The sequence below is a fragment of the Littorina saxatilis genome, linkage group LG16, assembly GCF_037325665.1.
Source record: "Littorina saxatilis isolate snail1 linkage group LG16, US_GU_Lsax_2.0, whole genome shotgun sequence".
In the NCBI taxonomy this organism is placed as follows: Eukaryota; Metazoa; Mollusca; class Gastropoda; order Littorinimorpha; family Littorinidae; genus Littorina; species Littorina saxatilis.
The window spans coordinates 7,234,595-7,247,846 of NC_090260.1; the positions used below are offsets into that span (position 1 = coordinate 7,234,595).

At 47.0% G+C, this 13,252-nt stretch overlaps 1 protein-coding gene across 2 annotated transcripts in view; it reads left to right on the forward strand.

Moving 5' to 3' along the window:
• Nucleotides 1–9,836, forward strand: part of LOC138950283 (mucin-2-like) — a 14,699-nt gene extending 4,863 nt beyond the window's left edge. The window contains exons 3-9 of one of the 2 annotated variants that reach the window (XM_070322032.1): nucleotides 172–362; nucleotides 1,666–2,898; nucleotides 4,300–4,421; nucleotides 4,607–5,715; nucleotides 7,504–7,703; nucleotides 8,129–8,223; nucleotides 9,586–9,836. In XM_070322032.1, the coding sequence (XP_070178133.1) occupies nucleotides 172–362; nucleotides 1,666–2,898; nucleotides 4,300–4,421; nucleotides 4,607–5,715; nucleotides 7,504–7,703; nucleotides 8,129–8,223; nucleotides 9,586–9,670 (3,035 nt within the window). In that variant the 3' untranslated portion in view covers nucleotides 9,671–9,836. The remainder of the gene's footprint in view (nucleotides 1–171; nucleotides 363–1,665; nucleotides 2,899–4,299; nucleotides 4,422–4,606; nucleotides 5,716–7,503; nucleotides 7,704–8,128; nucleotides 8,224–9,585) is intronic. The other variant, XM_070322033.1, reaches the window with a different exon arrangement.
• Nucleotides 9,837–13,252: the final 3,416 nt, after the last annotated feature.

The following is a 13,252-nucleotide window of genomic DNA, read 5'->3' on the forward strand; positions in this document are numbered from 1 at the left end:
ACACACGCAGGCTGACATCACAGTAGTCAGAAATGATCCACGTAGCTATCGTGGATTTAAAGGTATCAACCATAAGTACTTTAAGGGTACAAGACTCTCTGCTTCACTCTCCACTGTTGATGCAGACTATCGAGGTATTTATTGAATGACCCAGGCCTGTATTTACCGCAGATTTTCTGGCCATTCGTTCAATGCGCATGCGCAAGGACAGCGATGACGTCAGCGTGGGGTCGTTGCCAGATTTCTCCAGTGACGTTGACATGGAGCAGTTTGTGCGGGACTTCTCTATCGATGACGCCATTTCTCACTGCTTCGCCGACCTTCCTACGTCATCAGAAGAGAACTCGGCAACACCCACACCGGTAGGACAGTTTACCTCACGACTACTTCTACCAATATTGGTATAGAGCAACACCTACCACACGGTACCAATATTGGTATAGAGCAACACCTACCACACGCTACCAATATTGGTATAGAGCAACACCTACCACACGGTACCAATATTGGTATAGAGCAACACCTACCACACGGTACCAATATTGGTATAGAGCAACACCTACCACACGGTACCAATATTGGTATAGAGCAACACCTACCACACGCTACCAATATTGGTATAGAGCAACACCTACCACACGCTACCAATATTGGTATAGAGCAACACCTACCACACGCTACCAATATTGGTATAGAGCAACACCTACCACACGCTACCAATATTGGTATAGAGCAACACCTACCACACGGTTAAGCGGCTCATGTTGATCGTTGCTCAACGTTGTCTTGGCATCATGTTCGGTCAGTACGATGATGTTCGGTCAGTACGATGATGTTCGGTCAGTACGATGATGTTCGGTCAGTACGATGATGTTCGGTCAGTACGATGATGTTCGGTCAGTACGATGATGTTCGGTCAGTACGATGATGTTCGGTCAGTACGATGATGTCGGTCAGTACGATGATGTTCGGTCAGTACGATGATGATGTTCGGTCAGTACGATGATGTTCGGTCAGTACGATGATGATGTTCGGTCAGTACGATGATGTTCGGTCAGTACGATGATGTCGGTGCTGTTCGCTGTTCGTTCTTATCTCGAGCACCCAGAGGGTCACACGAGAACGAGTCAGCATCGAGCATTTCATTCTGCGTGTTGCTCTTGGCCTACTCTTTTTATCATTTAAATGTAAAGTGGACGTACAATAGTAAAGGGGAGATGATTCCTTCAAACTCGAATTATTTTACTGACAGTATTTCTAATCTTGTTAAAAGTCCTATTTTTTTCCAAAAATGTTACACAATCTTGTCCGGCAGTACGTCCCGAAACTGAAACGATGACTGATGTTGGTGCTTGCGTTTTGTTGTCGCTGTGTTATTACGGCCATGTTTATGTTAGTCATGTGACAGAATTAAGTGATGGGGAATTGTCAAATATTATTATTGTTGATGTTGTTGTTGTTGTTGTTATTTTTGCTGTTGTGGTAGTGGTGGGGGTTGTTGGTGTCGTTGTTGTTGTTGTTGTCGTTGTATATGTTGTATATGTTGTTGTGGTGGTGGTGGTGGTAGTGGTTGTTGTTGTTGTCATTGTGGTGGTGGTGGTAGTAGTGATTGTAGTTGTTGTTGTTGTTGTTGAAAGCAATCACATGTGGACCTTGTTCCTGCAGGTGTCGGTGACGTCACAAGTAGAGGGAAGGGTGGTGGGGGACACAGCAAGACTGCAGCCTGCACCCTTACATACACCACGGAGCCCTCCCACCGCACTCCCCCACCCCCACCACCCAGCCTCCCACACCGCACAGCCCAAGTCACGTGGCTTTCTAGCCTCGCTCCTGGCACGCGGGGGGAAAGGTCGGAAGGGTGAAGGTCACAAGAGGTCTCGTCAGTCCGCCAGCAAGAAGACCGCGCCAGACCCTGAGGACAATGTGTCGTCATCGTCCAACACTGTCACTGGGGCAACGACGTCGTCATCTGATCCGAGTGCGCATGACCAGTCACGAGACAACTTGACCTTTACAAATGGGAGCGCGGAACAGAGGAGCACAACGAGGGAGGGGGGCGGGGTGTGTGTGAGGGAGGGAGGGAGGGGGCTGTGCGGGGCGTGGCCTGATGACGTGCACGCCTTTATTGACTTTGAGCGAGACCCGTGTCTCGAGGTGCCCCTCCACTCCCCCCTCCCTTCACCCTCTGCGTTACACCACCCCCCACCTGTCACGTCCTTCACTGACTCTGAGCGTCACCCCCCACCTGTCACGTCCTTCACTGACTCTGAGCGTCACCCCCACGCGGAGCTGTCTCCACACTCTCTCCCCTCGTCACGCTTGTCGTCACACCACCCCCACCACCTCCTCCTCAGCACCCTCGCCTCTCCGTCCTCCTCTCGCCTCCATCCACAACCTTTGTCGGCATCTTGTTTGCCCTTACACTCTGACCCTTACCTTGACTTTGACCCTTGTCCGGACGCGCAAGGCCAATCAGGACACAAACAAGGCGGAGAGACAAAGGTCAGGGGGCAGCATGGTCAGTTCAGTGATTGTGAAGTCCCTGCAATAAACACAATAGAGCCAGCCTGCCAGACGGACAGCACGATAGAGCCAGCCTCCCAGGAGTCTGTGTGGCAGGCACCTAGAAGCTCCACGGCTGAAGGTGATGTGAAGACGCTTCAAGACACAGAAAGGGTCTGTGCTCCTCTGACACGAGACGGCGTGTGGCACGAAGAGTCGTCCCCTGAGCCCCAGTCCTCACTGACAGCTGACAGCACGCATGACGTCATCCCCGACTGCACTAATGTTGTCATCCCCGACAGCACTCATGTCGTCATCCCCGACAGCATGTCGCAAGGCGCAGTGACGTCAGAACGTGGCATGTCGTCACCAGTGGCTGCCAGCACTCAGACAGAGGTAGGAAGTGCGGCAAGCGTTTGTTTGTTTGTTATAAACGTTGACAGAATGCGTCGCATGTTGCTAGGTGTGGGTGGTTCTTAGCTCGCCTGGTAGAGTTACCGGGTTTGTCGGTTAAGGGGAGGTAACCCCATGGTTTAGCAGTGGCCCTCGTCTAAGATAGATCCTTCATTTGTCTCGATTCCGGGACCACTTATGGGCATCATCTGTGAATATTCATTCTGATACATGCTGGAAAAATTATATGTGTGTTAGACGGGCGCAATAACTTGGTGGTAAGACGCCGGCCTCCAAAGCGGAAGGTCGTGGGTTCGAATCCCGGCCGCGCCTGGTGGGTTAATGTGGAGATTTTTCCGATCTCCCAGTTCAATGTATGTGCAGACCTGTTAGTGACTTATCTCTCTTCGTGTGTACACGCAAGCTCAAGACCAAGTGCGCACAGAAAAGATCTTGTAATCCATGCCAGAGTTCGGTGGGTTATAGAAACACGAACATACCAAGCATGCTTCCTTCGAAAGCGGCGTATGGCTGCCTAAATGGCGGGGTCAAAACGGTCATACACGTACAAATCTTGGGAGTTTCAGTCCACGAACGCAGAAGAAGAAGAAGATATGTGTAATTGTTACACTGTTTGTTTATTTTCATTTGAATGATCTTCGTATCCCATCGCTAGCTAATGGTCGATCGCTTCCTCTCAGCACAGAGCTAATGGTCGATCGCTTCCTCTCAGCACAGAGCTAATGGTCGATCGCTTCCTCTCAGCACAGAGCTAATGGTCGATCGCTTCCTCTCAGCACAGAGCTAATGGTCGATCGCTTCCTCTCAGCACAGAGCTAATGGTCGATCGCTTCCTCTCAGCACAGAGCTAATGGTCGATCGCTTCCTCTCAGCACAGAGCTAATGGTCGATCGCTTCCTCTCAGCACAGAGCTAATGGTCGATCGCTTCCTCTCAGCACAGAGCTAATGGTCGATCGCTTCCTCTCAGCACAGAGCTAATGGTCGATCGCTTCCTCTCAGCACAGAGCTAATGGTCGGTCGCTTCCTCTCAGCACAGAGCTAATGGTCGGTCGCTTCCTCTCAGCACAGAGCTAATGGTCGATCGCTTCCTCTCAGCACAGAGCTAATGGTCGATCGCTTCCTCTCAGCACAGAGCTAATGGTCGGTCGCTTCCTCTCAGCACAGAGCTAATGGTCGATCGCTTCCTCTCAGCACAGAGCTAATGGTCGGTCGCTTCCTCTCAGCACAGAGCTAATGGTCGATCGCTTCCTCTCAGCACAGAGCGAGCAGCGTTAAGGGTAGCGCTACCAAGGAGGGTGTGAATGTGTAGGTGTCATCAGCCACTTGCATTTGTGGCAGAATGTAGGAGGTATTTCACGTTGTCGTGGACACTGGTGTTTCAGGGTTGGGACAGGACGCCATCAGAGGCAGAGTGGACGTCAAGGGCAGTGAACTGTGTAGAGACCGCCATCACACAGTTGTCGTCCCTGACTGCTTGCTCTGTCTGTCATGGCGCGGTGACCAGGTCGGTGTCATGATAAAATTCGTTTTGTCCTTCTGGCATTATCTTTCTTTCTTTCTTTATTTTTTCCTCTCTTTCTTCCTTTGTGTCTTTTTATTATTATTATTTTTTTTTTTACAGATTACAAGCCCGTATGTACGCCGTGCTTCTCGTCCAAGCAGAATATGTCAGTGTTTGTTGTTTTCCAGGACGCTGGCTCAGCTGGAGAGCGCCATGGCTGAACTGAAGGGGGCTCATTCCCTGCCTACCCCTGTGTCACCGGGGACCCACACTGACGGCGCTGGAACCAGCCTGGAAACACGCCGCCAGTCTGACCCGCCTGTCAAGGTCATCCCACATCACACCACGGGAAGAGAGTCACATCGCTGTGTCCAGTCGTCAAGGTCAACAGCACAAACTGATGACGTCAGACCAGACGACGCGGCGGACATGACAGGCCTTGACGAGGCGGGGGCTGACAGGGGTCACAGGGGTCACAGGGGTCACAGGGGTCACAGGGGTCACAGGGGTCACAGGAACAGTGACAGACACAACAGTAGTCACGTGCTACCCTCAGCTTCCTCGCATCACACGTCACAGGAAAGCAGACCTTGTGACGGAAACATGTCTGTGACGTCATCTGACAGTGACAGCGCCTCCACGCTGACGTTAGAACCGAGGACGATGAAAGCACGCGCGAGAAAAGCCAGATTTGTCAGTGAGGTGACATCAGTCTGTGAGGGCGATGGCGTGTGTGCTGACCAGGACAACAAGGCGACTTCTCACTATGCAGGGGTCAGGGATGACGTCGACAGTCACAGCCACGTCACTTCCAGCTGGGGTGAGATGACGTCAGTCACTTCTGTGTGTGACGTCATCACTTCTGCTGATGAATCGAGCTACTACTCGGGCGATGACGACGACGAAGATGATGATGATGATGATGAGGAGGAGGAGGATGACGTCACGACAGCGGTAAGACTGGGGGTGCAAGACGAGGATCGGGACGACAGTGATTTACGTCATCGACGTCTGCAACGTCACTTGGAGGCTGTGTTACGTCAAACGTCCACTGCAGGTGTTGCCGTGGAAACGGTGGTGGCAGCGACGGGTGAGCGCCTCAACAGCCAGGCGGGGGGTGGCGATCACGTCAACCAAGGAACCATGTATCCTTTCTCCGCCCCCGGCACGCATCTAGCCACGCTTCTAGCCACGCCCTCCCACGGCCAAGCCCCGCCCCTCTCCGGTTTGGAGGAGAGTGAAGAGATAGCCCAGAGGGAGGGGAGGGCACCCATCCGACCTGCCAGAAAGATAGACGGTGAGTTGTCTGCACTTGCTGTCCCTAGTTTAACGCCTACCACTCCACCTCAAACATGACACTTTGTCCCAGTGACATTATGACTTGGGCGGGGATATAGCTCAGTTGGTAGCGCGCTGGATTTGTATTCAGTTGGCCGCTGTCAGCGTGAGTTCGATCCCAGGTTCGGCGGAAATTTATTTCAGAGTCAACTTTGTGTGCAGACTCTCTTCGGTGTCCGAACCCTCCCCCGTGTACACTACATTGGGTGTGCACGTTAAAGATCCCACGATTGACAAAAGGGTCTTTCCTGGCAAAATTGCTTAGGCACAGTTAATAATTGTCTACCTATACCCGTGTGACTTGGAATAATAGGCCGCGAAAGGTAAATATGCGCCGAAATGGCTGCAATCTACTGGCCGTATAAAATTTCATCTCACACGGCATCACTGCAGAGCGCCTAGAACTGTACCCACGGAATATGCGCGATATAAGCCTCATTGATTGATTGATTGATTGATTAAACACGAACAGATGACAAAGAGTTTGGGACAACTTTTTCCTTCTCAGTGACATAGTCGTGAACAGTAAATCGTTACGTGTACGGTTTCGGCTAGATTGTGACTGTGTTTGGTATGGTGAGTTAGATTGTGACTGTGTTTGGTATGGTGAGGTAGATTGTGATTGTGTTTGGTATGGTGAGGTAGATTGTGAATGTGTTTGGTATGGTGAGGTAGATTGTGAATGTGTTTGGTATGGTGAGGTAGATTGTGAATGTGTTTGGTATGGTGAGGTAGATTGTGATTGTGTTTGGTATGGTGAGGTAGATTGTGACTGTGTTTGGTATGGTGAGGTAGATTGTGAATGTGTTTGGTATAGTGACTAGATTGTGACTGTGTTTGGTATAGTGAGGTAGATTGTGAATGTGTTTGGTATGGTGAGGTAGATTGTGACTGTGTTTGGTATAGTGAGGTAGATTGTGACTGTGTTTGGTATGGTGAGGTAGATTGTGATTGTGTTTGGTATGGTGAGGTAGATTGTGAATGTGTTTGGTATGGTGAGGTAGATTGTGACTGTGTTTGGTATGGTGAGGTAGATTGTGACTGTGTTTGGTATGGTGAGGTAGATTGTGACTGTGTTTGGTATGGTGAGGTAGATTGTGAATGTGTTTGGTATAGTGAGGTAGATTGTGACTGTGTTTAGTATGGTGAGGTAGATTGTGACTGTTTGGTATGGTGAGGTAGATTGTGACTGTGTTTGGTATAGTGAGGTAGGTTGTGAATGTGTTTGGTATGGTGAGGTAGATTGTGACTGTGTTTGGTATGGTGAGTTAGATTGTGACTGTGTTTGGTATGGTGAGGTAGATTGTGACTGTGTTTGGTATAGTGAGGTAGATTGTGACTGTGTTTGGTATGGTGAGGTAGATTGTGACTGTGTTTGGTATAGCGAGGTAGATTGTGAATGTGTTTGGTATGGTGAGGTAGATTGTGACTGTGTTTGGTATGGTGAGGTAGATTGTGACTGTGTTTGGTATAGTGAGGTAGATTGTGAATGTGTTTGGTATGGTGAGGTAGATTGTGACTGTGTTTGGTATGGTGAGTTAGATTGTGACTGTGTTTGGTATGGTGAGGTAGATTGTGATTGTGTTTGGTATGGTGAGGTAGATTGTGACTGTGTTTGGTATGGTGAGTTAGATTGTGACTGTGTTTGGTATGGTGAGGTAGATTGTGAATGTGTTTGGTATCGTGATGTATGCGCTGACATTCTTGTCAAGACTGCTGACAACTACGCTGTTTATGTTTCTTACAGCCATGACGTCACACGCTGCTGGCAGGAAAGGGGGGACAACCGCGCGACTCTTCAGTCCTGACCGCCAGATGTCGCAACTGAGGGCGCGTCAGATGACGTCAGACGAGTTCCGGGAAGGCTACGACCGGTCCTCTGACATTGCCAAGGTCAAAAGGTCACGGCTTGACGAAGACATTCCTTGGGACCTGCTTCACTTTTCTGTAAGTGTGTGAGTGTTTGTGTGTGCGTGTGTGTGTTTGTGTGTTTGTGTGTGTTTGTGTGTGTGTGTCTGTGTGTGTGTGTGTGTGTGTATGTGTGTGTGTGAGTTTGTGCCTGTATGTGTGTCTGTGTGTGTGCTTCATATTTCTGTAAGTGTGTGTGCATGTGTGTGTGTTCGTGTGTGTGTGTCTGTCTGTCTGTGTGTGCGTGTGTGTGTGTGTGTGTGTGTGTGTGTGTGTGTGTGTGTGTGTGTGTGTTGTCGGTGGGGGTATGTGTGTTAACAGATAAACAGATAAAAAACAACTTAATTTTTTTTATTTTGTTTAAGGATAAATAAGGAAGTAAGGGTGTAAAGAAAGAGAGAAAGAAGTGTGGAAGAAAATGGAAATGTTGTCATGACGACCGAGTGTCACGGTGTGTGTTTCAGGACACGGACGACGACGGCGCCAGTGACAACGCATGGTCAGTTCCATCGGGGGAGATATCCTCCCAGCACAGTTATGTGGGGGAGGGTAACACGAAGTACGGCTGCCTGAATGGCGGTGACAAATCCGGCATACATGTATAAGTTACAGCTCCGTCCATACCATGGATGGACGGAGCTGTAACGTATATATGGCATGACCAAAGTAAAGAGAATTTTTCATGGGATGCGGCAACAAATCATTGGAAATTCAACATGGGCAATCAACCCAAGCCTAGAAGTTGTAGAACTATATTTTGTTTCAGTCTTGGCAAGGCCAGTTTTGTCAATTTTCTTGTTTCTGCGGCTGCGCAAGTTATTTTGCTAGGTCATGGCCGAACTTTAGGCCTACGGAGAAATATCGCTGGATATTTTCTCCCTAGATTAACAGAGACAAAGAAGGGAAGTCATGCTGTATGTTAGAGATACCATCCAGGCGTGCCCACCACCTACACGTGTGTCCAATGGGAAAACATCCCATGTTCTGCTGGTGTAACACGACATTTTTACTCCACGAAACAGAAACTCCGGAGTAAAAATTACTTCTGGACAGTAAAAATCTCGTACGCGAATATGGGATGCGGGCGAAGGGATAATGCAAATATGTGATCTCGCGCAAATGAATGTCGCGCTACCCTCCCTCCACCCCTTCCACCACCAAGACTAACAGGGGACAAGACAAGGGAGTAAAAATGTCGTACACCTGGCATGGGAAGTTAAATTGCTCGTGTGAAGGTGAAGTAATGTATTCGTTATTTATTCGTCAGGGGAGTAACATTTGTGTACGAAATGTTTACTCAAAACTCACCTGTCTTGGGGAGTAATTTTCTCGTGTAATGGGGGGAGTACTTTTTTTGTAAAGGGAGTAACATTTTCGTACGAAATTTTTACTCTAAAAATCTTCTGGGAGTAATTTTCTCGTGTTACAAACTTACACCGGCTTTGTGTCTACTTAAGATGACTGGGTGACGTGCTGCTAAATGTAGCGTTTTGTTTTGTCAATAAGTACGCGTTCCAATAACCTACAATTCTTGGTTTTTTTCTTCTGAATTTTGGAACGTTAGCAGTCTATGTTGATTTTGAACCGTTCAGTGTCACGGCCAGTATCTTAAGTTCACCTTGTGGGACATTACTGACTCAAGGGCGGATCAATTCACTTTGGAGGGGGGGGTTACAAAATGACTGCGAAGATACAAGTTGACGGCGCCAAAGGCGCCTAAGCCTCTAGGGGGGTCCGGGGGCATGCCCCCCCGGAAATTTTTTTTATCCAAAGAAGCAAAATAGAGCTATCTGGTGCATCCTGAGCCAATAAATTACCTCTTTTTTTTTTGGGGGGGGGGTTACGTAACCCGTGTAACCCCCCCCCCCCCCCCAGATCCGCCCTTGCCTGACTGAACATCTGTCTTTCCGTCTGTCTACAGGTATGACGTCACATCGGAAGAAGAGAGTCTGGCGCTTGCGTACAGCACCGACACAGATTCTTCCACCACAATCAGCGACTGGTGACGTCACGATTAAAACAGCGTCTGCTTCCTTATAATACCACGTGACTTCCAGCCTTCCTGCCCGTTGATGGGAGGAGATAACCAAGTCGGGTTACTTCCCTTTCGAGTTATTTAGCCGATTATTTGCTTTGAGCATGACGTGAATAAATGATTTGTTCCAAACAATATATTTCATAAACTTCGTAATGGGTCATTCTCAGCCGCCTCTCCTAGAGGGGGGTGACATAGGGGAAGGGCTCCTAATATGGACCGGCTCCTAATATGGACCACCTCTTGATCTGACAAACTAACAGCGCTAGAGCGCTAAAAACAATTTCATTCGCTGTATTCACCCTCTCTGGATAAGTTGCACATGTCAAAACAGTTGCAGAAACACAAACCTCAAAACCGTTAAGCTTTTTCTCTTTTTTTCATTTATGGCAGCGTTCACTCTAAATTTGACGCTTAAAACGGACTCGTTTCTGTCTACAGCCAAAGCTTTTATCACACACAAATTGCTATATATGACAGCTAAGACCGTATTTGTTACATTTTAGCAGTTTTGACCCCGAGTTTCTACTGCAAACAAAAAATAATAGCAAAATCTCAAAGTATGTGTGAGTCCCCTAATATGGACCACCTTCAACAAATCGAAGAAAATAAAAGCTAAAGGCTATTTTCATTAATTCATTAAGAAGCTTGCTGAAAATAACCTATAACTAGCCCTCGAGCTTTCAAAAAAATATATCAAATTGTCTTCTTTTTGTGGAAGTTGATAATTTCACTTATTTTCACTCTGTTTTTGATATGCTTCATTAGTTTCCTGGTGTGCTTCAAATAATGCTCTCATCAACCCGAAACAGATAAATCTAAAGCATATTTTAATTAGTCTGACATGCACAATAAGTTGTATCATGTTATTTTGAAGTATAGGGGGCTTTTGACAGTGATTCGTGAAGGCCGCTTCACTGGTCCATATTAGGAGCCTGGGCGCCTAATATGGACCGTTTGTGATTTTTTTCTGTATTTAATTTTTGCTGAATGTCTATCAAAGCTATTTCACTCTAATTAGGCCTAACGGTTCACTTAAGAGAGAAGGACTACCAAACACAAAATGAAACTTCTTCGCAATAAAACAAGCTAGTTATTAGCATGAAACAAAAAGTGGTCCATATTAGGAGCCCTTCCCCTACTTCTAGAAAGAAATACAACCATCATTTACCATCAAATCAAAAATGTGTTGCATTGTTTGTGTCTGACACAATCATTTTATGTTTCCGAATCATATTCACTATTTTTTACTTGTCCATTTGTTTGCTGAAAATCAGCTGCTCAAAATGAGCCATTGAGTGACATTTCTCTCTCAACGAAAACATGTTATTTGCAGCATACTGCGAGAAGAATGCAGTCAAGCTGTACAGTTGAAAGGAGTCGACACAATGTTGATGCAGAAAATGACCGTTTTTGTTTTGAATGTCAAGTTGTTTTATGGAAAAATTTGACAGACAGACATATAGACTGAGACAAACAGACAGACAGGCGCGCAAACACACACACACACAATCACACACACACGCACACATACGGTACATACATACACACAGGCAGACAAACAAACACACACAAACACACGAACAGTTACACTGCACATTAGACAATCAACACAAGGTCAATTTTAGCATTACAATTTATTTTCCCTTGTTAAAATAAGTCATGATCAGATCTGTACAGCATATAATTAACACAGCCAATCAACTGCCTCCCCTCCGCCCCCTACACAAACGTTAAGTGCTGTTCACATGGCAGACTTTGTACCAACTTTCAAACGGTTTCAGTCGGCACCAAGTCGAATCAAAATCGCTGCCCATGTGAACAGCGCTAACTAGTTTTAAGCGGCGATTCTTGCCAGACTTGAAGGCCAGTGCAGCTATCAGAGCTACCCTAGCTACGCTAGTGCGGTAAGAACAGTTTGGCTAGAGCTCACCAATCGTAAGCGCAATACGAAAAGTCTGCGCAAAATCTTCGCCAAGTCACGGCCGAGTCAAGCAGTGCTCAACCGAGTTTTGAAGTCGCTGCTAGATCTGACCTAAATCGCTGGGGCCGTTCACATGGTAGACTTTTCGCCGACTTGGCCTTGACGACTCGGGAGCGATTTTCAAACGACAAAAAGTTTACTTGTCCTTCCTTACCGCCTCTCCACAATCCCCAAGCTCGACATGAACAACACACCCCTACACAAAGCCCTGTCTCCATGGCTACCCCCACTCTGACACCAACGTGGGGCATTGCATGGTGCACAAAGCAACACAACAGTGGCCTCAATTCACGCTAACACAACCCGATCACTAATAGTAATAACATTTCCCATATATAAAAAAAGAAAGAAAGAAAGAAACAATCAAATAACAGAAATAATGGCGACAAGTTGAAAATAATATTCTGCATATGTATGGGACTCCACATTTATCCAATGAATAAATAAATGACCGAAAGCAAACCCAACTCCGTGACAAGCTAGAGTACCTGTCAGTTGAAGGAGGACAGTTTGCCTGACACTACTCACCTAGCCTGTGTTCCTCAAGTGCACAAGTAAGTTACCTCCCCAATGAGATTCAGACGTGGAGCCTGATTGGTTCAAATCACACACCGTACCGTCACACACACCTCAGTTTCAACCAATCCCACTTTGCGGCTGGCTCCTGTTGGCATGGCAACGTTCTCGTGCAATCCAGCCCTGTTTACTGACGTCAGTAGTCTGGCTATTTGTATCACTCCTTACACTAGCCGTCAGTCTGATCTAGTCTGGCTATTTGTATCACTCTTTACACTAGCCGTCAGTCTTATCTAGTCTGGCTATTTGTATCACTCTTTACACTAGCCGTCAGTCTTATCTAGTCTGGCTATTTGTATCACTCTTTACACTAGCCATCAGTCTGATCTAGTCTGGCTATTTGTATCACTCCTTACACTAGCCGTCAGTCTTATCTAGTCTGGCTATTTGTATCACGCTTTACACTAGCCGTCAGTCTTATCACTCAGTATACAGCCGTGTATTCAATCGCTGAGCTCTTTTTTTCACCAGAGCTTAAGATTAGAAATGAAAATACGTTTTGCATCTGGATGATTTTTATCGGTGCACAAAACACATTTTCATTGTACTTGAATCAACTGACAATTCACTCATGAGCTTGCAGAAGCTGTCATGTCGGTGGTGTGTAAGTGATAGCTTTGACCTTTCACTGTTGCAGTCCCATTCCCGTCACCCACCCATTTGTTTTTTCAATAACGTATTACCACATCATGTCCCAAATGGTCTCTTGTCCCAAATGGTCTCTTGTCCCAAATGGTCTCTTGTACTGGGCACAGGATGGCAAATCACCTTAGTTTCGTGATGGCCGACGTGATAGCCAACAGGGGAAGTAATGCGTCTCCAGGAATATGTTTAGTTTAAATCTTGTGTCGATACTATTTAATTCTGCCTCGCTATTAGCCATTGAGTAAAACTGTTTTATCACCATTGCTTTATTGTTGTTAATTCGTCTCCAGAAATATGTTTTGTTTTAATCTTGTGTCGATACTATTTAACTCTGCCTCGTTATTAGCC